Source organism: Lagenorhynchus albirostris, chromosome 2 (genome assembly GCF_949774975.1).
Source record: "Lagenorhynchus albirostris chromosome 2, mLagAlb1.1, whole genome shotgun sequence".
Lineage (NCBI taxonomy): Eukaryota > Metazoa > Chordata > Mammalia > Artiodactyla > Delphinidae > Lagenorhynchus > Lagenorhynchus albirostris.
The window spans coordinates 90,442,370-90,468,276 of NC_083096.1; the positions used below are offsets into that span (position 1 = coordinate 90,442,370).

At 39.5% G+C, this 25,907-nt stretch overlaps 1 protein-coding gene across 2 annotated transcripts; it reads left to right on the forward strand.

The window, feature by feature from the left end:
- Nucleotides 1-57: 57 nt before the first annotated feature.
- Nucleotides 58-23,397, forward strand: PSMA5 (proteasome 20S subunit alpha 5). 2 transcript variants are annotated; one of them, XM_060139439.1, is made up of 9 exons: nt 58-113; nt 4,223-4,289; nt 10,859-10,985; nt 13,226-13,293; nt 14,231-14,338; nt 14,480-14,538; nt 15,129-15,231; nt 16,455-16,541; nt 23,154-23,397. In XM_060139439.1, exons 3-9 carry the CDS (start codon nt 10,937-10,939, stop codon nt 23,229-23,231), a joined length of 552 nt encoding a protein of 183 aa, XP_059995422.1. In that variant the 5' UTR covers nt 58-113; nt 4,223-4,289; nt 10,859-10,936; the 3' UTR covers nt 23,232-23,397. The 2 variants fall into 2 exon arrangements, with proteins under 2 accessions (XP_059995422.1, XP_059995421.1); XM_060139438.1 differs by having other exon boundaries at nt 85-219.
- Nucleotides 23,398-25,907: the final 2,510 nt, after the last annotated feature.

Consider the following 25,907-nt stretch of genomic DNA (forward strand, 5'->3'; position numbering starts at 1 on the left):
ACCTCGGCGGGAACTCCGACCAACCAATAGAAGGCAGGTACAGGAGGGCGGGCTGAAGGGGTTGCGAGCGCACGCGCAGTTGGTAACGGAGACTTGGCTGTGTGGCGGTGTGGGTGAGTTGGGTGCAGGTGGACTCGTCTTGGCCCTCAGAATCCCCGAGTGGCCGCTGCCGCTTTCTCCTGCCCTTACCATGTTTCTCACCCGGTCTGAGTACGACAGGTCTGTGTGGTTGGGGGAAATGGGGTGGAAGTTACGGGTCGGCGGGCCCGGGGCCCGGTCTGGGCCTGGGTTCTGCCGTGTCATGGGGGCGCCCCAGGATCCCGAGTCTGGCCCGGCTCGGGGATCTCTCGCCTTCCCCAGCCGCCCGCTGTGATTCCCCAGGCTAGAGTTGCGCCTGTCGGCCGCACTTGTCCTACCGCTGAGTCACTGCTGGGTCCGAAGTCGGTACGGAAGCGTGAAGCTCCGCTTTGTGCTTGGGGAAAGGCGGCTGGCGCGCCGCGACTCCGACCTTTAACCTGGAAAGGCCAGGAGTCACCCCTTCTCCCCTTCATCTTTTTGTGCTGAGTGTGACTGCCTTTTTAAAAATGTAAACGTGGGCCTGGAAGAAAAAGCAATTAGAGATCACTTAATGGGTTTGATCATTTCAGCTCCCTTTTCCTTCTAGGAGCACAACCTCGTTTTCCGTTTCTTAGCTGTGGTAACAGAGCAGCCATTCCTTTGATTGAGGTGTAATGGGGCGTGATGTGATGTATAGTTTCTGCAGAAGCGCGAAGGAAGTCTCAGCTTTGCCCAGATATAGTGTGTGGTGTCTGATTTTATGGGAACTGGAGTTTAGAGTGTTCTCAAGAGTTTTGTCATCATGCTGATTCAACTAGACCCAAGCTTTTCTGACTTTTTAAACAATTTAAAGCAAGTTACTTTAAATGTGTGTTGCAGCCAGATCTGTTTTTGAAATCAAAGCTGTGAGGTTGTTGTATTTGTATAAAACAAAAAATCTTTCAGAGCTTGGAAATGTTAAGTAATATTAAATTGTACATACTTATGCTGTAGACATTTTTACTTTCAGTTTCTGTTTTGATCAGTTACGTTTCACATAGCTATTGTTTTTTTAAAATTTTAAAGCCAGGAAAGGCAGATGTTTTCTTTGTACTAGATGGCTTGAGAAGCTGCATTTCTTGTCAAGTATATGTTGAACCTGTCAAAAGTTTTCAGTTAGAACTACCACTTTAAGAAAAAAATCCTTTTACTGACTCATAGAAGATGTATGTGAGGTTTTAAAACTGACTCCTTAAAAAAAAAAACAAAAAAAAAACCGGACTCCTTTTCCTACTGTCCTATAAAATAACTTTGTTAGTCAATATTTAGCTTCCAGAGCATTGAAAAGAATCATCTTTGGGTGATATAATTTTGAGTAAGGGGTGTGTATGATGGAAATTGTTATTCTTATCAGAAAGCCTTTATTAAGGTTTTTGTGATCATTTACTTAACATCTTTATTAACTGCTTTGTGTTACTCATTTTTGTATCTACCTAAAGAATGCCTAAAACAGTCCTTTTTTATTCACTTAGCTGAGGTACTTGAATGCTTGTCATATGGCAGTGAACAATATCATGATCCTTTTTCTCATATGGGAGACTGTCCTTTAAAGAACTATTTACAAAAGTAACTATAGTATAATTCAGAAATGTGTTCATGTCATTAGAGAAGCTCAAATCAACACTATGGGAGTTTGACGAGAGAGATTGCATTCAATATTAGGGTATTATGGAAAACTTCAAAAGGAGCTGATATTTAAACTGAGCCTTAGGAACTTCCCTGGTGGTTCAGTGGCTAAGACTCCATGCTTCCAATGCAGGGGGCCCGGGTTCGATCCCTGGTCAGGGAACTAGATCCCACATGCATGCCGCAACTAAGAGCCCACATTCGGCAATGAAGATCCCACTTGCTGCAAATAAGACCAAGCACAGCCTAAATAAATTTTTAAAAACATAAATAAACTGAGTCTTAGATGTAAGGTTTTAATAAATATGGAGAGTGAGAGTGAATAGTTTTGAGGCAGAGAATATAGGATGAACAAAGGAGGGGCAGTGGGAAAGCATACATAGTGTTTGTGAAAATTCTAGTCTACTGGCACATATGATACACATATGGGAATGGGGGGAGATCTGGGAAAACACTATGGTGCTAGATACTGAATGGTTTTTAATATGAGGTTGAGAAGTTTGGGTCTTATTTTGTAGGCATCTGTGTGGCATAAATTATAATTTTAAGAAGTTACATAATCATAATTGTGTTGTATACAGATTAATTGACTGGATTAGAGGAAAGAGAATCAGTACCAGTTAGAAGGCTATTAAAATACTTAGTTGAAAGGTAATGAGGGCATTGAGAATGGAAGGGAGTGTAGAGTTACTGTGTGGGGGTCATGGGGGGAACTGATTTGAATTGATATGACTTGGCATATTGTTAATTATGGGAAAAGGGGAGGAGTGAGTCAGATCGTTTAGAACTTTATAGTTTGGGGAACTGGGAGATGCAAGGTGTTTTAAAGTAAAAATGAAATAGGAATGGCAGGAGATGTAGCTGATTTTGCAAGGGTGACTGTATATTTCAGACTGGAAAATGTCAAGTGTTTGGCACTAATGGGATATCCAAATGGAAATGCTCAGGAGGCTTTCAGATTAATCAAGAAAGAGGTCAAACTGGTAATAGAGATTTGGAAGTAGTTAGTGCTTGACATGAATGAAATAACCCAGAGAAAGTTTGAAAACAGGGCCAAGAGCAGAGCCCACATTAGGAAAGACTTAGTAATACCTCAACAGGATGAAGTTCCTGAATTAGGGTGAAAATACTGTATTCGTATTCACATAGTACTTTACACTTTACAAAGTGCTTTCATAATCTGTGCAATTCAATACCAATTGTATTATGACAGAGGCAGGATAGATTTTTTTTTTTTTTCATTTGAGCAAATTAAAGTTAGTAAGTGGCAGAACTAGAATTTAATCCCAGGTCTTCTGCCCTCGGACTTTCCTCTCAGTGATTTTTAAAAGCTGTTTCTTAGAGTCCTAAATTTCCTTTTAAATGACATTAGGGATAGTACCTCTGGGGAAAATGGGAGGCTGGAATGGTGAGATTCTCTTTTGACTCCTGATAGTTGAAAGCTTGGTCTTAGATTGCCTAAATTCTCATTCCAGTTCTGCCTCTTATATGCTGAGTGACTTTGGGCAAATTAGTCAACCTCTTTGTGTCTCAACTTCCTCATCTCTAAAATCGTATCGCTTTAGAATACTATTTCATGGGATTGTTTTGAGAATTAAGTGTGTTGTCATTTAAAGGTTTGCAACAGTGCCAGGCATATAGTACATATTCAGTAAATGTCAACTTGTATTATTATCTGTTTTATATTTGGGATATATATATATATATATAAAATATTTCTTTTTTTTAAAAAAGAGGTTTTGATAAAACAAATTTGAAAACACTGCTCTATATCCTCTTACACGTTATAAACTCCAGACTCCATAAACCAAGGAGCACAACTATTTTCATTCATTTGTTCAAATATTCTTAAAGTGTCCATTGTGTGTGGAAAGCATTTATAGCTAAGACCATGATGCCTCTTCTCCAAAGGGATTTCTAACAGATGAGCAAGGAAAGGTTGGGAATTGTTTAAGGGAGAAGAGCAGTCTGGCATGTATAATGTATTGAGTAAATTAACTAGGTTAGGCTTTAGGAACTGCAACAGATCTCAGTCTGTTGTTAAGATAACAATACTAATTCATACAAATAAATAGAGAAATGTCCCTGTGGCTGACTTTTACTAAAAAGTAAGTATTAACATCAAATTCACGTAATGGGAAGAGGATAAGGATAAATGCACATTTTCTTAGGAATTGCCTGATAGTTTGGGGGCATGAATTTACCAGAGGGATTCCAAATTGATTCAAGATTGAGGCAGAAATTCACCTGCTTTCATTTGATCAGTTTGAAGATACTATGGGAGTGGGGCAGAGGTGTTCTATGTATAGGTTCCATTCTCTTGAAAAACTGTTAATGTACCAAAAAACAGCTACGGATTGTTGTGGGTAAAGGAGCATAAAGACAGTGTGCACATCTTGTAGCCATCTGAGCTAGATGTCAAGGAACTTGACTTTAGTGTCTCTATGCTTATTTTTTCTGACAATTTTAATACCTTTTTCTTTTTTTTTTTTAATTATAGGGGTGTGAATACTTTTTCTCCTGAAGGAAGATTATTTCAAGTGGAATATGCCATTGAAGCTATCAAGGTATAGTATCAAGTGGGGTAGTTTTTGAAATTTCATGGCAACTTAGTACTTTGCTGGCAGAACATTTGGAGTAAATGTGTTTTAGCTATTCCTTTAGAAAATGTTCTTTATCTCCCTTTAATCAACCACAGTTACCCTTCTTTTTAATTTTATTTTTTTATTGAAGTATGGTTGATTTACAGTGTTGGGCACAATTAACCATTTGTATAACAATTTCAATCCCATTCCTAACAACTACTTTGGAACTTTTTAAACAAATAACTGCTTCATAGTTATGTAAGTAGCTTTTTCTTAGTGGGGTTGGAAGGACATGTTTGTGTTTATAATCTTCTTGGCTATAAAGAAAGGGGTCTAGAATTCCTGAGTTAGCACCTGGGAGATATTTTATCATCTTGAACAAATCATTTAACTGATCACCTGTATTCTTGTTGGTAAATTTGTCAATTTGTACTAGACATTTTTGGGTCTGAATAAGAGATGTGTCCTGTAATCTAACAACAAAATCGAATAGTTCAAACCATATTCAAAAAATTAGTTAGAAAGTAAGCTATTTATACTAAAGTTAGTTATGTGGGATCTTCTATTTGTTGGATTATGGATAATCTAAATTCTGCTTTAGATCTAAATTAGGTCGTTTAGGATAAGGTCCAGGCATCAGTATTTTTAAGGACTACCTCAGTGATTCTTAGTGTCTAGCAAGGGTTGAGAATCACTGATCTAGTCCAACTCTTCACTCTGTTTCAATCACCTCTGCATCGCCAAACAGCTTCTGTTTTTATAGATCTAGTGACAGAATATTTTCTCACTAGATAGCTCATTCTGTTTGGAAATCGTTCATAATGGTTTAGAAATTTATCCTTATATTGAATTGAAAGTCTAGCTTCCTGAAGTTTCCTTCAGTTGGCCCTAGTTTTGCCCTTGAACCATACAGGATGTTTAAACCTCTTCCATAAGGCAATTCCTCACATATTTGAAGAGAACTATTGTGTTTCCCTCTAAGTTACCTCTTCTAGAAAGAGTGTATTGGGGGAAATAGTTGTATGAGAATCTGGAAAGGGCAAAGAAGATTCTTAGTTGAAGACATAGAAGTGAAGGTGGAAGCATTGTAGTAGATAGTGGGCAGAAAACGATGGGCCAGCTACAAAAAGTGCCTGTTTTCTATTTGTAATCATGTGTGCCCTATATTTAAACCATATGTTACTATGAAGTCTGAGATTATCACAATTCCAAGCTGTAGCATTTATTTTGAGCCTCAGCTAAGGTAATAGTTCTATACAGATGTGCAAGCGAAGAGTAATTCTCAGTTTTTTTGGTTCTCCTTAAGCCCGTTAGTGCTAGTAAATTCCACGTTGCTTAGAGATAACGAGATAGTATCTGATCTCTGTAGCCCTAGTTTGAGCTAGGATGGAGTAGTGCCATTAATGTATGCTGCTTAACCTGTGTAAAAATTCATACTCCTAGGTGTTGAAACAACCTTGCTGTCTTGGCAACTTAGCCAATGTGAAAGCAATTTGATAACTCTAAGGATTTAGTAGTATGAAAGGAGCTGGAGAAATGACTGAAAATGGCTGACAAATAGAAATTATCACGTAGAGGTGCTGTATGGATGGCATGGGTGAGATATAGCCAGCAGAGGTGGGGGCAGAGTGCCTTTTAGAGTTAGGTTTGGGGGAAGAAATGGAAATCTGTGACAGTGTCAAAATTATTGTATTATTCTGAGCATCTGGACATTGGTTACTATGCTAGTGAATTATATTAAATAAATAATACATAGTCAGTTCAAGTGTTCCCTTTCTTCCCTTCTCCGTCTCCCCAGTCCCAACCCAGGGTGGGGGTGGAGTTTAGTCAGAATCGTAATATTGAAATGTCTGGGTATAAATATAATGTACAAGAGAAAATTATCTTGATTTTGATATATTTTGTAAAATAGCCTGTTTCAAAATATTGACCCTTTTTTGGAGTAGAAGCATAGAAATTATATTTTTTAATTAATTGATTGATTGGTTGATTTTTGACTGCATTGGGTCTTCGTTGCTGCGTGCGGGCTTTCTCTAGTTGCGGCGAGTGGGGGCTACTCTTCGTTGTGGTGCTCAGTCTCTAGGTGCACGGGTTTCAGTAGTTGTGGCACGTGGGCTCAGTAGTTGTGGCTCGCGGACTCTAGAGCGCAGGCTCAGTAGTTGTGGTGCACGGGCTTAGTTGCTCCGCGGCATGTGGAATCTTCCCAGACCAGGGCTCAAACCTGTGTCCCCTGCACTGACAGGCGGATTCTTAACTACTGCGCCTCCAGGGAAGTCCTAGAAAGCTATTTAAGTTGGAGGCCAAATTGAACAAGTTGAAAATTTTTTCTTGTGCTATGAGAACTTCCTCCACAAAATAATTACAGGGACTATTGACATTTTAGAATGGATAATTCTTTGTTGTGGGGGACAGACCTGTGCATTGTAGGCTGTTTAGCAACATCCCTGGCCTCTACCCATTAGATGCCAGTAGCACTCATTCCTCCAGTTGTGACAACCAGAAATGTCTCCAGACTTTGTCAATTGTCCCCTAGGGGGTAAAATGGCTCCCGGTTGAGAATAACTCTGCTAGATAAAATTTTAAGGTAGGCATGGGGACTTCCCTGGTGGCGCAGTGGTTAAGAATCTGCCTGCCAATGCAGGGGACACGGGTTCGAGCCCTGGTCCGGGAAGATCCCACATGCCGCAGAGCAACTAAGCCTGTGAGCCACAACTACTGAGCCTGCGCTCTAGAGCCTGCGAGTCACAAGTACTGAAGCCCACATGCCACAACTACTGAAGCCCATGCACCTAGAGCCCATGATCCATAGCAAGAGAAGCCACCACAATGAGAAGCCCACGCACTGCAACGAAGAATAGCCTCCGTTCGCCGCAACTAGAGAAAGCCTGTGCGCAGCAACGAAGACCCAATGCAGCAGTAAATAAATAAATAAATAAAAATTTACAAAGTAGGTATGAATTCTGTTCTGCTCTGTTCAGTTGGAGATTCAAGATCAATACACTATACACAAAACAATTAGAGGACAACTAAGTGCCAAATTAAATTCTCTGACAATGGTTTCTGACTTTATTTTACAGTTGACCCTTGAACAAGGCAAGGGTTAAGGACACCGACCCTCCAAGCAGTCTAAAATTGCCCTATAATCTATTGATATAGTTGGCCCTCCATATCTGTGGTTCCTCATTCACCCATTCAACCAACCACAGATCAGTACTGTTGTATTACTATTGAAAAAAAAAATCCACATGTAAGTGGACCTGCACAGTTCAAACTTGTATCGTTCAAGGGTCAACTGTATTTTTAAGGCATACGTGCATGTAGTTTTAGTCAGAAGGTAAAATAGTTTTATAAACCTTGTAACAAAAGCAGAAATCCCTGAGCCTGCCCCTCTTTATCTTCAGCTTCTCAGATGCAACATTTTAAAGTCTTTTAGCTAATTTTCTTGGCATTTACTTCCATATCTCTAAGATAGGAACACAGACTTACATTTTTTTCACCTAGGTATTATCCACAGACTTTTCATTATGAAGGATGACGACTTCTGCCCCCAGTGACACACAGATACACAGTTTCCTACTGGAGTAGAGATAGGGCAACCCTCTCAATGTATGTCATATCTATCGTAATTTTGTTAGATCATTAGTCAACATTTCTATTGGTAAGACTACGTAAATGCTTTTCATACCTGAGCTGTTTTTCTGTTTCTGCACAATAGTGTTTTCCTGGGAGTTTGTAATTCTCTTTAAAAATTTTGCCTAATTTAGTATGTAAATATCAATAATTCATCCCCAAGTTCTCTCCAAATTATGTATATCCTCTCAAAACACTCAGGCACATTAAGTATCCTGTAAAAGATTCTTAAAGAAATCTTTGAGCCTTTGACCAGCTCTAATCTGGACTGGTTCTCTGGGCCTGCTGCACAGCTGTATACTTAGGCTCTTCTATCATCATCATCATCCTAGGAACTCTCTTTAACTCCCTCTTGCGTTAGATCGCAAGTCATTTTCTTTTTTGATGTATTCCTTCAATTTGGTAGAACCCGTTCTCCAATGATTTCATAAGAAAGTTTTTTCAATTTCCAAGCTTTTTTGTTTTTTTTCCTTTTTCTTATTAGTGTCCTGTTCTTGTTTTATGGATGAAAATACCTTTTTCAAGGACTAAAAAAAATTTTTTTCTTTAGATTTCTTTTTCCCCTTGAACAAGCTAGATTCGTTAGAGATATATATTTTTAAACTGCAGATCTTGACCTATTAGTGGGCACTGAATCAATTTAGTAGGTCATGGGAGCATTTCTTTTTGACGTAGACTGGAGCAGTAGATCTCAGAATGCCTTGCTCATAGTATTGGTGAGTGTTTTCTTTTCTTCATGAAACTTTGTTTCTATTGTATTTATTTCTTTGTACCTGTTTGTGTATTTTGGTCATGATATAAAGTATATTTCTTAATGTAGATTTGGGTCAGAAAATTTGAAAACTACTGCTCTAGAGAAAACTGCCTCTTCTCATTTCATGCCTTGAAGGTGTTTCTGCCTGCTCACTTCTGAGAGCTGAGCAGGGAAAGAAGGCTGGGGTTCTTAACATTAAACTTGTCAATTTTTACTTAATTCCCCTGTTTTCCTGTAGTACTCTGCCTTCGATGGTGGCATCCCCCAATCTAGAGACCCTCTGTTTTACTCTCTCCAGAGTCTTCTACAGGAGTGGGAGTGGGGGGCCATCATCTAGCTTTACAACGTAGGGTAAGAGATCTGGAAATCTGTCTCTTAAGCAAACGTTGAACTAATTTTATAATTTTTAGCTGTTCTGTTTCTATTTCCAGAGGTCCTTGTTGCCACCATTCCCTTTTTGGGGGGTCCTATGATAGAAATCAGGTTGTTTCTTGACTTTCTTTACTACTGGCTTAGGATTTGGATTTCTCAGGTTTGCTAAGTAAGTAATCACTAACCCATCTTCTTTCTTTAAAATTTTGTGTCTGTGTCTTTGTCCACTCTTTGTCCTAGTGGATTTATCCAGTCCCCACTTAAGCCTTTTAATCTCCTGTTCTCAGGCTTGGAGAAGGAGTAGAGCTAATGTATGTATTCAGTCTACACCTTTACTTAGAAGTAAGAGTACTCATTTTTTACATAAAATTCTTTGACATTTTATCTCCTGTAGTTATGCATGTACCATTAAGAAAATATACAGTGAAAAGCAGATATATATATTTAATAACACTTCTAAATAAAGTCACAACTTTACACATTTGAAAAATAATACATATATGTAAAAGACATGATCATTCAGTCTGCATGCGTTTTAAGCATGTTATGCACAATGATTTATGAAATTCTTTGGAATACTTTGCAATAACAGACTCCAGGAATCTGATGCTCACACTGATAGTCATTGCTTTGTAGAACTAAGTAAATATAGTGATTTACTGTAAGTAAATATAGTGATTATTTAGAGGAGAGAGCACGTATAGTTATGGAAGCCTTTATGAATGATGGGTGGAATTTGGATAGGCAAAGGGAGGAGCGTATTCCAGGTGGGACAGCATGGGCAGAACAAGGGTAGCGGATAATATAGCATGAGAAAATGGATTTGGCTATACCTGAGGGATTTTGCTGGAGAATGATAAATAATAAAGTTGGAAGAGTAAAGTAGGATTAGGTTTTGAGGTCTCTGGAAGCTTTACTTGGATTTTATGTTACAGGCAGTATAGAGAGATATTAATTCTTTAGAGAAGGAGAAGTATAATGAAAATAGCATTTTATTGTATCAGTCAGGCCATAATATGAAAGATACATTGGGAGAGAGAGATTAAAGATAGGGAGACTAAGGAGGCTTTTGAAGTAATCTTGGCATATAAAAAAATAGCTAACATTTGTTGCTCATTTATTATGTGCAAGTTAACATTGTAAGCATTTTATATATGTGTGTTTACCCCTCTTGATGTGTAGGTATTGTTGTTATTATCCCCCTTTTGTAGATAAGGAAACTGAGACAAAGAGGGGTGGGTGACTAGGATGGTGACATGGAGATGGAGAGATGAAATCAAGCTATATTGTAGACTGCTAGTGACCTTGAAAGATATTTTTATGTTGTTGTTGGTGTTTCTTTATCTTTTCTTTCTTTCTTTTTTTTTTTTTTAAGTAAATTACTTTTCTGGAGTCACATAGATTTGAGGGATATCACCTTTTCAGATAGATCAAGGTAGCAGAAGTAAAAAGATACCAAGTCCAGAAAAAACATTAGAGTTGTATTACTTCTTGCCCTCTATGTTTAGAACTTTAGAATCTGCCCCTCTCCAAAAAACTGGCATTAGAGTTGATCATTTTCCGGACATTTTCAAGACCTTCTTGAACTTCCCCTTTAGAAGCACAAAATTCTGTAAATCAGTGCTCTTGCCATTGACAGGAATAGTACATTATTAGGGTGCTCCTTATTTTCTCTGTGTATTAGATATGGCTGATTGAAGCTTCTATCATGTGAAGATATACAGAGAGATTCCTGGTGAGTATGTGAGATTGTTCTTTGACTTCTATATGATAACCATAACCTGTTTCTCTTTAGCTTGGTTCTACAGCCATTGGGATCCAGACATCAGAGGGTGTGTGCCTAGCTGTGGAGAAGAGAATTACCTCTCCACTCATGGAGCCCAGCAGCATTGAGAAAATTGTAGAGATTGATGCTCACATAGGTAAGGAGTAGGAGAAGGCTGTTCTGTAGGATCTTGCCTGGGTTAATCAGTCTTCTTTGATGTTTCAAGGGAGGTTCATTAGGTGAGCATCTTATCCCTTGTTAGTTATCATTTTCCAGGTAGTAGGCCATTGTGCATAATATAGGTAGTAGGAAGCAGTTATAGGATTCACCTACTCCCAGACGTTCCTTTCTCCCTCAGATTTATACTTGGCAAATGTGATGGTTATTGAAATATGTGAAGGTTGAATCATAGGCCAGCTCCCTATGGTGGCTGGGTCCTCATCGATGCATAACATTAGGAGGCTACCTGGAGCAGAGGATTGTGTGGGAAGGTAGGGGTGTCCACTAAGCAAAGAGAAATTCTTAAAGATCTTCAGAGTGACCAAGGTGCAGAGAGTATAAGGATGATAGACTTTGACCCAGATCGGTACTCTTCCTCTGTTTTCAGATTTGTCATTTCAATCTATCTCCCCTCACCTTCCCTTCCTCCCTTTTTTGGGTCCCTGTTAAATTCCCCTGCCGTGGCTTCTGGCATCATTGTAGCATGATGAGTAGTTCTACTTATTTATAGCATGGCATTTTAGTTGACTGCCCACATTTACTTAACCTATCTAGTCATCTAATTACTGAAACATTGGTAAAATAATTAATTGCTTGAGGGCGTCAGAATCAAATGCCATAGTGACTCAGGGAGCTTGACATTATCTCTTTCATAGATATAGAAACTGAGATTTAGTCTTTTAAGATTAGAACATTTTATCTACTTTCTCTGAAGCCACCTACCTTTTGGACATAGGTCAGTGTCACTTCATTCAACAAATTGAGAACCTATTATGTGCCAGACTTTGTGCTAGACACCAGGGGCACACAAAGGAATGAGACATAGTCCCCGTGTGTTCCAGGAGCATACAGTTTAATAACAGAGGTAGATATGTAAATAAGTCAATGCAATTAAGTGAAGTAGGTATTAAGAAAGGCTGTAGTATATGCTTAGTAGGGGTACAACGGAGGAAACAATTAGTTTTCCCTGGGGCCAGTGGTAGTGAGGTTTTCAGAAAAGGATTCCATAAAGGTGATGCTTGAGCTGAACTGAATTCTAAAAGATAAGGAAGTGTTTACCAAGTGAATAAGTGTCTGGGTGTAGCAGGGGAGAGCTTTCTGGTCGGAGGGAATAGAAGAGCAAAGCTGTGGTGGTGTAAAATATAAAATACCCTGGCACACGCAGTTTGGCATGACTGGCAGGTGGAATGTGGCAAGAAATGAGTCTGGGATCAAACAGTGGAAGTCCTTTTTACCACACTAAAGAGCTTGAACTTGATCCTTTTGCATTGCCAAGGTTTTGAGCACTGAGGAAATATGATCAGATTAGGATTTGAGAAAGACCATTCTGATAGTAGTGTTGAAGGTACAGTGAAGGGGGCTGAGACTGGAGGCAGGGAGACCAGGTCAGAAATTTTTTTAATAGTCCAAATAAAGAGATGATGAAGGCTTAACCAAGGTGGTGGCCAGAAGACGGAGAGGTAAGGACTAATGCCAGACAGGCTAATCAGACAGCAATTGATAGAATTTGGGATTCAGTTGGTTGTGAGGGCCAGGGAAAAAGATGGAGCCTAGAAGGGAAATGAGTTGAGTCTGTGGTCTATCCAAGTAGATATATTAAGGGAGTCATTTGGCTTTATAGGTCTGAAATGTGGGAGTGAGACCCAGGCTGGAAATTTAGATTTGAGTCATGACGTGTAACGTCACAGCCATAATCTTGGCATCTTGGGCCATCTCTCATATAACTAGTTTGTGTTTGGTCAGAAAGTGAAAAGACTTGATTTTCTTCTAGGGTCTTCCATTGTAGCTCATAGTGAGATAGTTATTTTTTTTCCCTTGTTTTTCCTGTTGGACTGTTAGTGCTTGCTTAGTTTGAAAGTGCATCACGGGCTACCAAAGAGTGCTGAAGGAATGCTTGAGGATGTAACGTGTGGAAATTCATGTTTGAGTAGCTGCTCTTCTCTGTCTCCTACCTTAATAGCTGGACTTCTGTTTCATTATGAATGGTTTTTATTTGTTAGTGATATAATTATACTTGTGTTCAGTGTAGATAATTTCCCATCTAATCTCTTAGGTATATTGCTATGGGATTGCTGAATGGCTGCCATGGTTTCACTCCAGAATTTCAGTATTTCCTGAGTGGATTAAAGAGTTCTACAAGGATTTGGCTATCGGGTCACTGTTGCTTTTACATTGCAGGTTGTGCCATGAGTGGGCTAATTGCTGATGCTAAGACTTTAATTGATAAAGCCAGAGTGGAGACACAGGTAAAATTAGCATCATCTCTCCTTTTTACCATGATGCTTGTGTTCCTTGTTTAGTGATGATATAACTGCCTGGGCTGTACTGCAGGTATCTGTGTTAATATCAGATGTAGCTCTTGGGAGTGATTTTGGGTAGAATCCCTAGTTACAACTTTCTGAGGCTTGGAGTCTAGCCATCCAACCATTGCAGCTTTGAGGAAGCCCTGGTAAATAGTGCTGACAGTCTCTTGCTTCTTTTTGACTTGCCTTATATAAAGCAAGCATTGCACTGCATTCTGTTCCCTAATTGACTTTCTGTGGGAGCACCATAGCAAGAGGTAGAAATAGCTAAAGGAATTCTCACCCCAACTGCCTTTGCAGCTAGGCTTGCAAATGACAGCTCTCCTGTAGTGAGTAATGATATGTACCAGGTGATAAATGCTGGTTAGGAATACTGATTTTTTTTTTTTTAACTGAGCTCCTGCTGCCTACAGAGTAGTAGACTGGTAAGAAAAAAATATCTGATTGGTAAAAAATTTTTTTTGTGCTTATTTGCAGGTTTGCTGTCAGTACTTATGTAAGAATAAGTCATTTAATTTAAACTCCAACAGAATGATAAGATAGGGCCTTTGAGGGAAAGCGGCACTCAGCTATTAGCCTTCACTTTGTGAAAAGACTAGATTTGGTGCTCTGAAGGGTTAACTCTGTTTTTCAAGGGAGCAATCCTCTCCCTTGAAAAGTCGTCATTGCTTAGAGTCCTTTTGGTATAACTTTTATTTCCAGAGCTATTTCTCTTCCTCTCGTGCAGTCCCGAGCATTTGAGTTTAATGTTAAGGAAAACACACCAGAGCTTGAGCATTCAGTTTTTAACCACAGTTCAAAGGGATGTGTGTGGTGAGATGGTGGGCTACTTTTAATGCCATTCTTACGAAAGGTAGACCATGCTTTGCTCTTCTTTTAGAACCACTGGTTCACCTACAATGAGACCATGACAGTGGAGAGCGTGACTCAGGCTGTGTCAAATCTGGCTCTACAGTTTGGAGAAGAAGATGCAGATCCAGGTGCCATGGTGAGTTTGACGCTTGTGCAAAGCTTTCTTGCTGTCCTGTGGAACTGATGACATTTGTCCTCGGAACATGTCTTTCCTGTCTCTTCTCGCCCCCCTACTTCATAGCTATTTATCTTAATACCTCCTGCTTTTTGGTTCTAGTCTCGTCCCTTTGGAGTAGCACTGTTATTTGGAGGAGTTGATGAAAAAGGACCCCAGCTGTAAGTACCATTTGGCCATTTTTTTCCTGCTTCCTTTTTGGGAGAATTATTTTCATTTGGGATGGGACTGGTTGTTTAAATCAAGTGAGAAGATTATTGTAGAGTTGTAAAAATGAAGGGCTTCTAATTCTATAAAGTTCATTGATTCTGTGCTGCTTACACAAAAACAAATTTGGGGATTTTATGAAGAACTCCTCTACTGGAATCAGTGCTATTTCTGGAAAGAAATTAGAAGTAACTTTGTTGCTGTAGTCAAAATGTGTTTGAGCCTTGCTTTGGAATATTGATTTGATCCCTGTCCTCAAATAGTATTTAGATAGGCATACATAAGTATCATATTTATATATACTCTCTATATAAAGTATTCTTATACATACTTCTCTTCTAAATCCCTGAGGAAATTATTATTAGTTTTCTTAAACACTTTTTAAAAGATCTGGTTTCTCCAGCCATAGAACATCTTTTGGATTTGTGCCTCGGTATTTCCTGGCTGCAGGGCCAAGCATTTATATTTTTTAGTGAGACGTTTGTTACATAAAATGCCACCGTTCTTAAGCATTTTAATCCTCTTCTTTTTGGTGGTTTTGCAGGTTTCATATGGACCCATCTGGAACCTTTGTACAGTGTGATGCTCGAGCGATTGGCTCTGCCTCAGAGGGTGCCCAGAGCTCCTTGCAAGAAGTTTACCACAAGGTAATTAAGCATTCTCACGACTTCTATTATCTTTTTTTTAAATCATGGTATAATTTACATAAAATAAAATGCACAGACCTAAGAGTTCAGTTCTATGAGTTTTGACAATTGTATACACCCTTGTAACCAGCACTTAAAACAAAATATAGGGACTTCCCTGGTGGTCCAGCGGTTAAGACTCCACGGTCCCAATGTAGGGGGCCCCGGTTCGAGCTGTGGTCAGGGAACTAGATGCCACAGGCCGCAGCTAAAAGATACCGCATGCCACAACTAAGACCCGGCGCGGCCAAATAAATAAATAAATAATTTAAAATAGATACATATATATATAGCACACTTCCATCACCCTGCCCCAGAATGCTTGCCTCCTCTCCAGTCAGTCTCTTCCCCCGTTTCAGGCACATTTACCGTTGTAGATTAGTTTTGTCTGGTCTTTCTATGAATAGAATCATACAGTTTGTATTTTCATGTCTGCCTTTTTTTGTTCAACGTACTGTTTTTGAGATACGTTCGTATTTTTGCACATTTCAGTAGTTTCTTTTTATTGATGAGTGGTATGCCATGGTATAGATATACCACAATTTGTTTATCCTTTATCTTCACAGCTTTACTTAGCAGTTTATATTTCCTAGTCTGGCTCTCCAAGCAAGTGGGCATTTGGTACTTTTTATCTTTGTGGGATGGGAAGCCTTGGTTTGGGGTAACTCATTGTAGTGGCTGAAGGCTGCCCTACTTGTCATTCACGTGGTTCATACAGGGATGCCTGCTTAAATCAACTTCTAGTATTGCTTTTACGTGTGCAGGAAATTAGATACAAAATGGGGTAAGCAAAGAGCAGATTTTCTAAACCATTGGGCTACCTTCTAGATCATTTGGGAATTATTATTCACAGGATATCATCAATATTATCTTGCTTCTAAATCAAAAGACAATAACTAGAGAAGTCTAACTCTTTCCCCTTCTTCAAAGATCACTTAACATATTAAAGTTGGTAACTTTGTTCTGGTTCAAAATAAGACTTTTTTTTCTCTGAATAAAGGTACTCTACTTATTTACCATTTACCTGAATTCTGGAGATACTTGTAATGCACTGTACTTATTGAGATGTTTGATTTATTAATATTTGCTAAATCATTTCTTCAGGGAGATATAGGGGAAATCTTTGAAGGAAGGAGGGATTATGTACAATTAATGGCTACTCTTCTTGCCCTCTTTGTTTCAAGTCTATGACACTGAAAGAAGCCATCAAATCTTCACTCATAATCCTCAAACAAGTAATGGAGGAGAAGCTGAATGCAACTAACATAGAGGTATTTTTCTGTTTTATTCAGATATCATAGCTCTCATTGCTGAAGATCAAGATAGTAACATTTTTGTATGCTCAGTTCTCAAGAAGTTATTATCCTGTGAATAAGCAACTTTAGTAACGTGGTATGGCAGAAGCCAGAATTTGGTGGGTTAAAGAATAAAAGGGAGTGATGAAGTGGACAAAACAAGAATATGCTGCCTTCTCAAGAAGTAATTAATGTCAGCAGCAGGCAGCATTAAAGAAAAGGATTTTTGTCTTTTTAAGGATGGGGAAAGATTTGAAAATACTTTTATAGTCTGAGAAGCAAGTAGTGGATAGAAAAATGTTAAAAGAATTAAGGGCTTCCCTGGTGGCGCAGTGGTTGAGAGTCCGCCTGCCGATGCAGGGGACACGGGTTCGTGCCCTGGTCCAGGAGGATCCCACGTGCCGCGGAGCGGCTGGGCCCGTGAGCCATGGCTGCTGGGCCTGCGCGTCCGGAGCCTGTGCTCTGCGACAGGAGAGGCCACAGCAGTGAGAGGCCCGCGTACCACCAAAAAAAAAAAAAGAATTAAAAGTGGAAGTTAGATAGTGATGGAAAAGTTCTAGAAGAGAGAAGGCATGGTACAAATGAAGGAGTTGGTTTTGAAAAATAGAATTGATTCAGCATTATATTGAATACCCATTACATGCCAGGTACTATGTAGATGCCAGGGATACAGACACAGAAAATCCAGTTCCCATTAAGTAGTATAGAGGACATACAGATAATAACAGCTTGGGTTGATACTTCTGTAATAGCAATATGAATGGATTGACACAGGAACATATAACTTATACTGGGGCGTTAGGAAAGCTTACTGGAAGAGGTGAAGTTAGGAGAAGGGAAGAGAATGGTATTCCAGGAAGAGGGAACAGGACATGTAAAATAACGTGGTGCGTAAAAGGGACTCTGAGGGATTTATCTGAATGCTGGAGTGTGAGATGTATGTGAGATAGGGAGATGACACTGGAGAGACGTGGACCAGATTCTGAATGCCCTTATTTAGGATCCTAAGAGTAGACAGCAGGATGGGAGGTAATGATGAGTAAAGTTAAGGCAGGCTTGGAGGTGAACTGGGAGAGAGGTGTTATATTTCCCTGGTGATTGTTAGATCATCTGCTGAAGGTGGGTGAATGCAACAGTGAAATAAAAAGGAATGGAAACTATTTGGAAAAGTCATTATGGATAGGGAAAAGGGAAGACAGGGATGAGTAAAAGGATTGCTGGGTCACATTAAAATACGCTAGCTGAGGCTGAAATCACAAAACAAGTTGTTGTAAAAAGTCAGGATAGTGGTTACCCTTGGAGGCATGGTATGTATGTATATTATATTTTAATTAAATTTTTAGGGCTTCCCTGGTGGCGCAGTGGTTGGGAGTCCGCCTGCCGATGCAGGGGACACGGGTTCGTGCCCCGGTCTGGGAAGATCCCACATGCCGCGGAGCGGCTGGGTCCGTGAGCCATGGCCACTAGGCCTGCACATCCGGAGCCTGTGCTCCGCAACGGGAGCGGCCACAGCAGTGAGAGGCCTGCGTACCGCAGAAAGGAAAAAAAAAAAATTTTTAAAGGCCAACTGAAGCTGGAATCACAAATCAGTAATTAAACCAATCAGCACTTATCAGGATACTTTTCAGCTATACTCAGCATAGATTGAGAAAATGTATATTTAGATAAATCTCTGGCAAAGGATTGACTGGTTATGGGCAGAAGAATGGAGAGAGTACTGGAGAGTATTGTTTGTCAGTCTGTCACCAATAGAGCCCGGTTCCTTAGGCTGCAGTGAAAGGGGCAAAATTGGGCACCAGAACAAGGGGCTGGCCTAATGGTGGGAAGGTCTGAGAAGAGTTGGAGAGAGGTTGGGGCTGCGGGAGGGGTGTTTGGCTTGCTTCTTCAGCAGTCATGGGGAGAGGGGGTTATGGAATGGAAATGGAAAACTTACTTCATAAATAGTTGTTTTTTCACCTTCTCAGCAAAGATTTGAAAATGCTTCCCCTTCGTGCCAGTCTCTGAGATGATGAGGCGCAAAATATGCAACGATAGCCCATATTGACCCTTAGGAGGGATTTTGTCAGTTCCTTTTGTGCTTTGTTTTCTGTGGTACTGAATGAGATAGGGTCTTGGCATTTCCACTAAGACTATCTCCTTGCTACCTCAGAGTAATTCACATGTAGCTCTTTTGATCTCACAGTGAAGGTTCTAAGGCCTGCTTGGTTCAACTAAAACTTCAAAGATATTTTTTAGCTCATTCAGTTTCAGTGCAACTACAGTGTTGCTTTGAAGAGAGCATCAGGTGTGTGTCCCATCCATGCTCTATCATTAATCCTTGACTAGAGTTTTCTTCCCTTTAACACAGGGGCACTTCCACTTTTCCAAGCTCTAACTCATGGTTTCCAAACCTGGCTGTCCATCAGTCTTTGGCTGTCCATCAAAAATCTCTATTTTTGAAATCTCCTTGGGTGACTCTGATGCTCAGCCTAAGAAGGTCAGGCATTTGGGAGCCACTGCTCTAGAGCCCACCCTCCTCTATCTCTTTGAGGTCCCTGCTCCTCCAGTTGTCCCTTGCGTCACCAGCCTCTCCTCAACAGCTACTTCCCCTCAAAAAGGGAAAATTTCCAAGTTGCATCTTTCTTTAGAGAAACAAAAAAACAAAACCCACCTTTGTCAACCCCTCTCTCTACCTAGTATCCTTTTTTAAAAGATCAACTTCATTGAGGCATAATGTACATACTGTAGTGTGTGCCTGTTTTAAGTTTACAGTGCAGTGAATTTTGACAAAGGTATAACCCTCGTATCCGCAACCACAAAATACAGAACGTTTCTGTCGTCCCCAAAAGTTCCCTCATGCCCCTTTTTAGTCACTTCCTTCCCATTGATCTGCTTTTTGTCACTATAGATTTGTTTTGCATGTTCTAGAATTTCTTATAAATGGATCTTACAGTGTGTATTCTTTTTGTGTCACACTTCTTTCACTTAATAATTTTGAAATTCAGGAGTTTGTTACATTTTATTGCTATTCCATTCATCATATCTTTTAACCTTTAATTGCTAGATGATGAATCTGTATTCATTGTCTTCACTGCCTCGCCTCTCATTTATTTCTCAATCACTGCCTTGGTTTCTGTTATTATTTCCCTGAGACTGCCCCTTGCTAACATAACTCCTCTTTATCAGATTTCATGGTCATTTTTAAGACTTCTTATATGACCTTTTCTGAAGCAGACACCTCAAATTTTTGACAGTTGTAAAACTAAACTCATTTTTCCTGAAAACCATTTCCTCTTCCCTTATTTCTAATTCTGGTTGATGACACCTTCAGTGAACCTGTCATTCACAGCAGAAACCTGGAAGACTCTGACCTCCCTTTGCCTTCACCGATTTGTTTCTTTGCCTCCTTAAATAACTCTCATATCAGTGCCTCTTCTTCATGCCTATTCCTAGGGCCTTCTCTTGTTCAGGCCCTCATTTTTCTCCTGCCTTGTATGTTTTGAGATTTCCTAGCTAGTCTTCCTGCCTCTAGCCTTACCCTCCTCATTTCCATTCCATTTCCCCTGCCATTGTGCTACTGAAGTGGATTTTCTAAATTGCATATCTAATCTCAATTGTCCTCCACTTGTAAAAAGTCTTTTCTGACTCTTAACTGTCTGCAAGATAAATTCCAAACTTCTTTTCATGTCATAGTAATTCACTACTTCTTAAGGCATATGTTTAACCTGTTAGGTAGCTTGCTAATTTTACATGCAATTATCTTTTAATCCTCACAATAGCCTTATGAGATAGGTATTCCTACTTCCATTTTACAGAGGAGGAAACTGAGGCTTTGAGAAGGCAAGACCTTGCCCAAAGTAACAGTATTGGTAAATGGTGGGGTCACGGTTTGAAACCAGGTCTGATTTGGGGTCCTGTCCTTTTTTTTTTTTTGCGGTACGCAGGCCTCTCAACTGTTGTGGCCTCTCCCATTGCGGAGCACAGGCTCCGGGCTCGCAGGCTCAGCGGCCATGGCTCACGGGCCTAGCTGCTCCGTGGCATGTGGGATCTTCCCGGACCGGGGCACGAACCTGTGTCCCCTGCATCGGCAGGCGGACTCTCAACCACTGCACTACCAGGGAAGCCCGGTCCTGTACTTTTTAACACTTTAATACACTATCTCTGTATAAGCTCTGAACTCCTGCTACCTCTCCATTTCATCTCATCACATATGCAACTTCTGCTCTAGTCATTCGGAATTACTTTCAGTTTTGCAAATGCATCATCTTGTTTCGTGCATTTATGCATTTGCGTATTCAGTCTGCCCTCTGCTCCTTGACTGACCCATTCTTGTAGTGCTTTAAGATACAACTCAAAGATTGCTTCTCCTTGAAGCCTTCCTGGACTCCCCCTAGATTACTCCTTTGTGCCTTTATGTATGCTTGGCTCTGTTGTAACACTTACCTGACTTTAAAAGCATTTGGTGTCTAGAGCTCTTAGTAAATAAGACAGACTTTCTTCATGTTTGGATCTCTAGTGCCTTGTACAACTGTAACTAGTACACAGGTGCTTAGCAATTAATTATTGATCAAATCAATAAAAGAAAATATCTGTTTTACCTGCCTCACAGAGGTTTTTTGAAAGTAAAGTGAGGATTTCCCTGGTGGCGCAGTGGTTAAGAATCCTCCTGCCAATGCAGGGGACACAGGTTAGATCCCTGGTCCAGGAAGATCCTGCATGCCACGGAGCAACTAAGCCCGTGCGTCACAACTACTGGGCCTGTGCTCTAGAGCCCGCAAGCCACAACTACTGATCCTGAGTGCCATAACTACTGAAGCCCACACGCCTAGAGCCTGTGCTCCGCAGCAAGAGAAGCCACCGCAATGAGAAAGAAGCCCGTGCACTGCCATGAAGAGTAGTCCTCGCTCACCGCAACTAGAGAAAGCCCACGTGCAGCAAGGAAGACCCAACACAGCCAAAAATAGTAATAAATAAATAAATAAATGTATTTTTAAAAAAAGAAAGTAAAATGAGATAAATAGAAAAGTAGCTTTCATATAGATTATGTAAGTAAATGGCAAGGGGTTATTTTTACTCATCTAGTGATGGGTACCTTCCTGAAGGCAGTATTTGGTTTAAGTCCTATTAGTATTGATTTGCAGCCTGGTTCTATAGGACTGTTCTAATTCAGAGTTGCCCAGTTTCTGGTTTTTAGCCCCTGTAATGGTTTGGGAGGACTAGCCTGTGAGCCATGGGTGACTTGACAATAAACTCTATAGGCTCTCACTCTTCTCTGGTTTATTGACTTTGTATCTCTCTGTCCTCATGTCCTTAAGAAAAGCATTTATATATTTTAATTTCCTTGGAATAGAACTCATGGTCTATATGGACATTACTAAATTATTTAACATACATTTTACAAATATGTTTGGGACTCTTCTGATATTTCGTGTAATTGGATAGATCTTTTAGGAGAATCTAGTGGAGACTGCAGGCTTTGAGAGAACATTTTTTTTAGTCTGTCCCCAGACCAGATCTTCAGGTGTTTTAAGATGTGCAGTAGTAGTCTTCTTCTAAATTTTACCTGTAGTTGAGGCAGAGAATAATAAACATTATGTAACTGAGCTGTGCTAATTTTGGCAGTTTTCAAATTATACTAAATATCAATAGTGAATGTTACTCAAAAAATGCCCTATTATGTTTAATTTTAAAGTTAAAAAAAGGTAATATAAGGAAATGACATTTCAAACAAACACAAAAGCTAAAGGGAAAAGTGAAGTGGCACCTATTCCTCAGTATTACCCTGAAACATGGGACTATGTTGTCAGCAGAGATGATGGAAGACCTGGTGGTTTGGTTAAATTTGAAACTAACCATCTTCTGACCCTAGTCTTTTATTGCTTAAATACATTATAATCTGGACTGCTGGTTATTACTAATATCTTTAGTGGTAACTGATTTCCTATGGTCAGTGTTAATGAGATCTTTTCATCGCCAGTCCTTTTAAAAAAACAAAACAAATGTTTTTCTTGTTAAGTTACCATATGGGCAGTTTTAGAGAAAATAATACCCACCAATAATAGTTAATTATGTGGTGCTTATTACAATGTTCTAGACACTGTTCTAAGCACTTTACATGGATTGACACATTTAATCCTCACAACTACCCTATGAGTTAGGTGCTTTTATCCCCATTTTACTGATGGAAATTGAGGCACAGAGTGGGCAAGTATACCAAGGTCACATACACAAGTTCAACTTGCAAGTGTGTGAATATGCTTTTAATATATTTCTAAAGGAATCTTTAACAGAAAAAACTACTGACACCAATTTGCTGCTGCTTTTGTGATCCTTGTTGAAGTAACCTCAAGAAGTGACAGTGATGCCAGGCATTTGGTTAACTATTATGTGGTGGGTTAACCTCAAAATAGAAAATTTGGTCAAGAAGATTTTTATTTTGGAGTCAGACAGCTATTTTAGGAACTGCTGCTGGAAAGGATATCCCTGGGACAGCAGATCCCTTAGTTCCTAATGAACAGCTGTGTCACCAACAACTTCTCCTGACCGTGCTGGGGCTATAAGCAGGGTGATCGAGCCGAGCTTATTAAGCCTTCTCTGTTTTCTTTCCAGCTAGCCACAGTACAGCCTGGCCAGAATTTCCACATGTTCACAAAGGAAGAACTTGAAGAGGTTATCAAGGACATTTAAGGAAGCGTGATCCTCAGAATTTCTTGGGGACAGTTTCAGTTCTCCTAGTTGCCCTTAACTTTTATTTCCAGCTCCAATTCCTTGGAAAATCTCCAGTGTATGTGCATTTTTTTATGATGTCTGTACATAAAGGCAGTTCTGAAATAAAGAAAAATTTTGAATATTTGTTAATAGACTATTCTCTTCTAAAGCAGTCTTGTGTATACAATACTTGTGTTGTGGGCAGAAAGGATAGTGGTATTAACATCCCTATCCTATCAGTATCCTAAAATTGTTTTAGTGGCTCTGTACAACAGAATCAACTATATTATGAATTCCTTGGTGTTGACAGATGAACTCCCAGCTAGTCCAACTCCTCCTCATGTGTTATAGGTACTAATACCACTGTAAACTTCAGTTCTGTAGTTTTTCTTGAGTAAATAATTTTTTGCTGCTTTCCTTATATGAAGGAGATGCTACTAATTGACCATCAAAAGAACATGTTTTGAGGCCCTCCCCAAAACTGATGGGTTGGAATAAGCCAGCTACAATGTTGTACTATTTCTTGTGCCTTAAGGGACAATTTGGAATGAGATTTTCTTTTTTTTATGAAGTCAAGGACTATAAAAGCATCAAATTTATGATCTTGGCCTCACTGGCAATCAATTACAAATCAGTAAGAGAGAACTGGGTAATTCAGAAGTAGTTTACATTAGACTTTGGAATATACTATGAACTTCCCCCGTTAGAGCTGCCAGCATATGTCTGGTTGAGATGATTTAAAGAATCAATCTATTGGAGCCTCAAAAATGGCCATATGGACCCAGCAATCCCACTACTGGGCATATACCCTGAGAAAACCATAATTCAGAAAGAGACATGTACCACAATATTCATTGCAGCACTATTTACAATAGCCAGGACACAGAACCAACCTAAATGTCCATCAACAGATGAATGGATAAAGAAGATGTGGCACATATACACAATGGAATATTACTCAGCCATAAAAAGAAACGAAATTGAGTTATTTGTAGTGAGGTGGATGGACTTAGAGTCTGTCATACAGAGTGAAGTAAGTCAGAAAGAGAAAAACAAATACTGTATGCTAACGCATATATATGGAATCTAAAAAAAATGGTACTGATGAACCTAGTTGCAGGGCAGGAGTAAAGAGGTAGGCATAGAGAATGGACTTGATGACCTGGGGTGGGATGGCGAAGCTGGGGCAAAGTGAGAGTAGCATCGATATATATACACTACCGAATGTAAAATAGTTGGCTGGTGGGAAGCAGCAGCATAGCACAGCACAGATCAGCTCAGTGCTTTGTGATGACCTAGAGGGGTGGGGTAGGTAGGGAGGGTGGGAGGGCGGCTCAAGAGGGAGGGGATGTGGGGACATGTATGCATATGGCTGATTTGTTGTGCAACAGCAACTAACAGTATTGTGAAGCAATTATACTCCAATAAATATCTATTAAAAGGAATGGCCACATGAAGTAGATATTGTTACTTATACTTAACAGATGAAGAATGTAAGGCTGTGTGACCATGGACTCAGAAAATTAAGCTGTTGAGACTTGAACTCAGGTTTTAAATCATCAACTCTTGGTACAATGCCAGGCATGAGAAGCCTAGATACCTACTGAGTAATAGGGAAATCTCATTGAGATTTGAAATGTACTATCCACAACATGGCTAATCCACGTGTGAATAATGCAGAATTGATTGTGTATTGTCTTCATTAACATTTGTAGGAAGTTGTACTCTATGATTTCAAATTCTGATGATTTGAATAGGCTGAATTCATATTAAATTTATACCAAATTTCCAGCAAAAAACGTGCTTATATACATTTGGAAACTGCAATGATGGGAAACATTTGGGAAAACAGAATTTTGCTCTAGACACACACACATAAGGTAGGGAACTAAAGTTATATTGTCGCCAATGTTCTTGAGACTGTCCTAGTGATTTTAACCCTGTTATTAAATATAACGTGATCATGAGATTAGTTTCCCTCGTGTTCACCTCTTATCCTAATAGAAAATGCCATTGAAAAATCCTATCTCAACTAATATTTGTTCAGATTTAACAAATTTGAGTACCTATGTGCTATATGCCAAGTAATGTATTAGGCATTGGGGATAGAGCTGTGGTCTAGGTATGGTCTGTGCTCCCATGAAGCTTCTAGTGGGGAGAACTAGGCAATAAATACCCCATTTAACTCAATGTAGATTAATGCAGAAATGGACTAAACATGCTGCTTTAGGGCAAGGTGAAGTTGTGCCTCTGAATCATGTGTATTATGTAGGGAAAAAACATATACCAAGGAATAAAGTAGCTCTTAGCTTCAGCTTACACTGTACTGGTGAAACAAAAAATTTCATACCCTCTATAATTCCAATTATAGAATTCTTGAAAGAGATGGACTTTGGTTTTCTGTAGAGTTTTAAATTTTCCTACGAAGTTTCTTTTTGTGTCCATTTAAATAGAATCAGAAATAATCTTATTAGCAAAAGCAATGGTTTTGTGAAACGTAACTGCTTTCAATTCATCTTTCTGCCACAGAATTTATCTTGGAGAAATGTATGGTTTTTAGTAATAAGATAAATTTACATATTTTAGTTCTGCAAGTAAGGTAATATCTTAGGTGTGGTATTTCACAAAGGATATCTGACAGTGCAACTTTTGTAT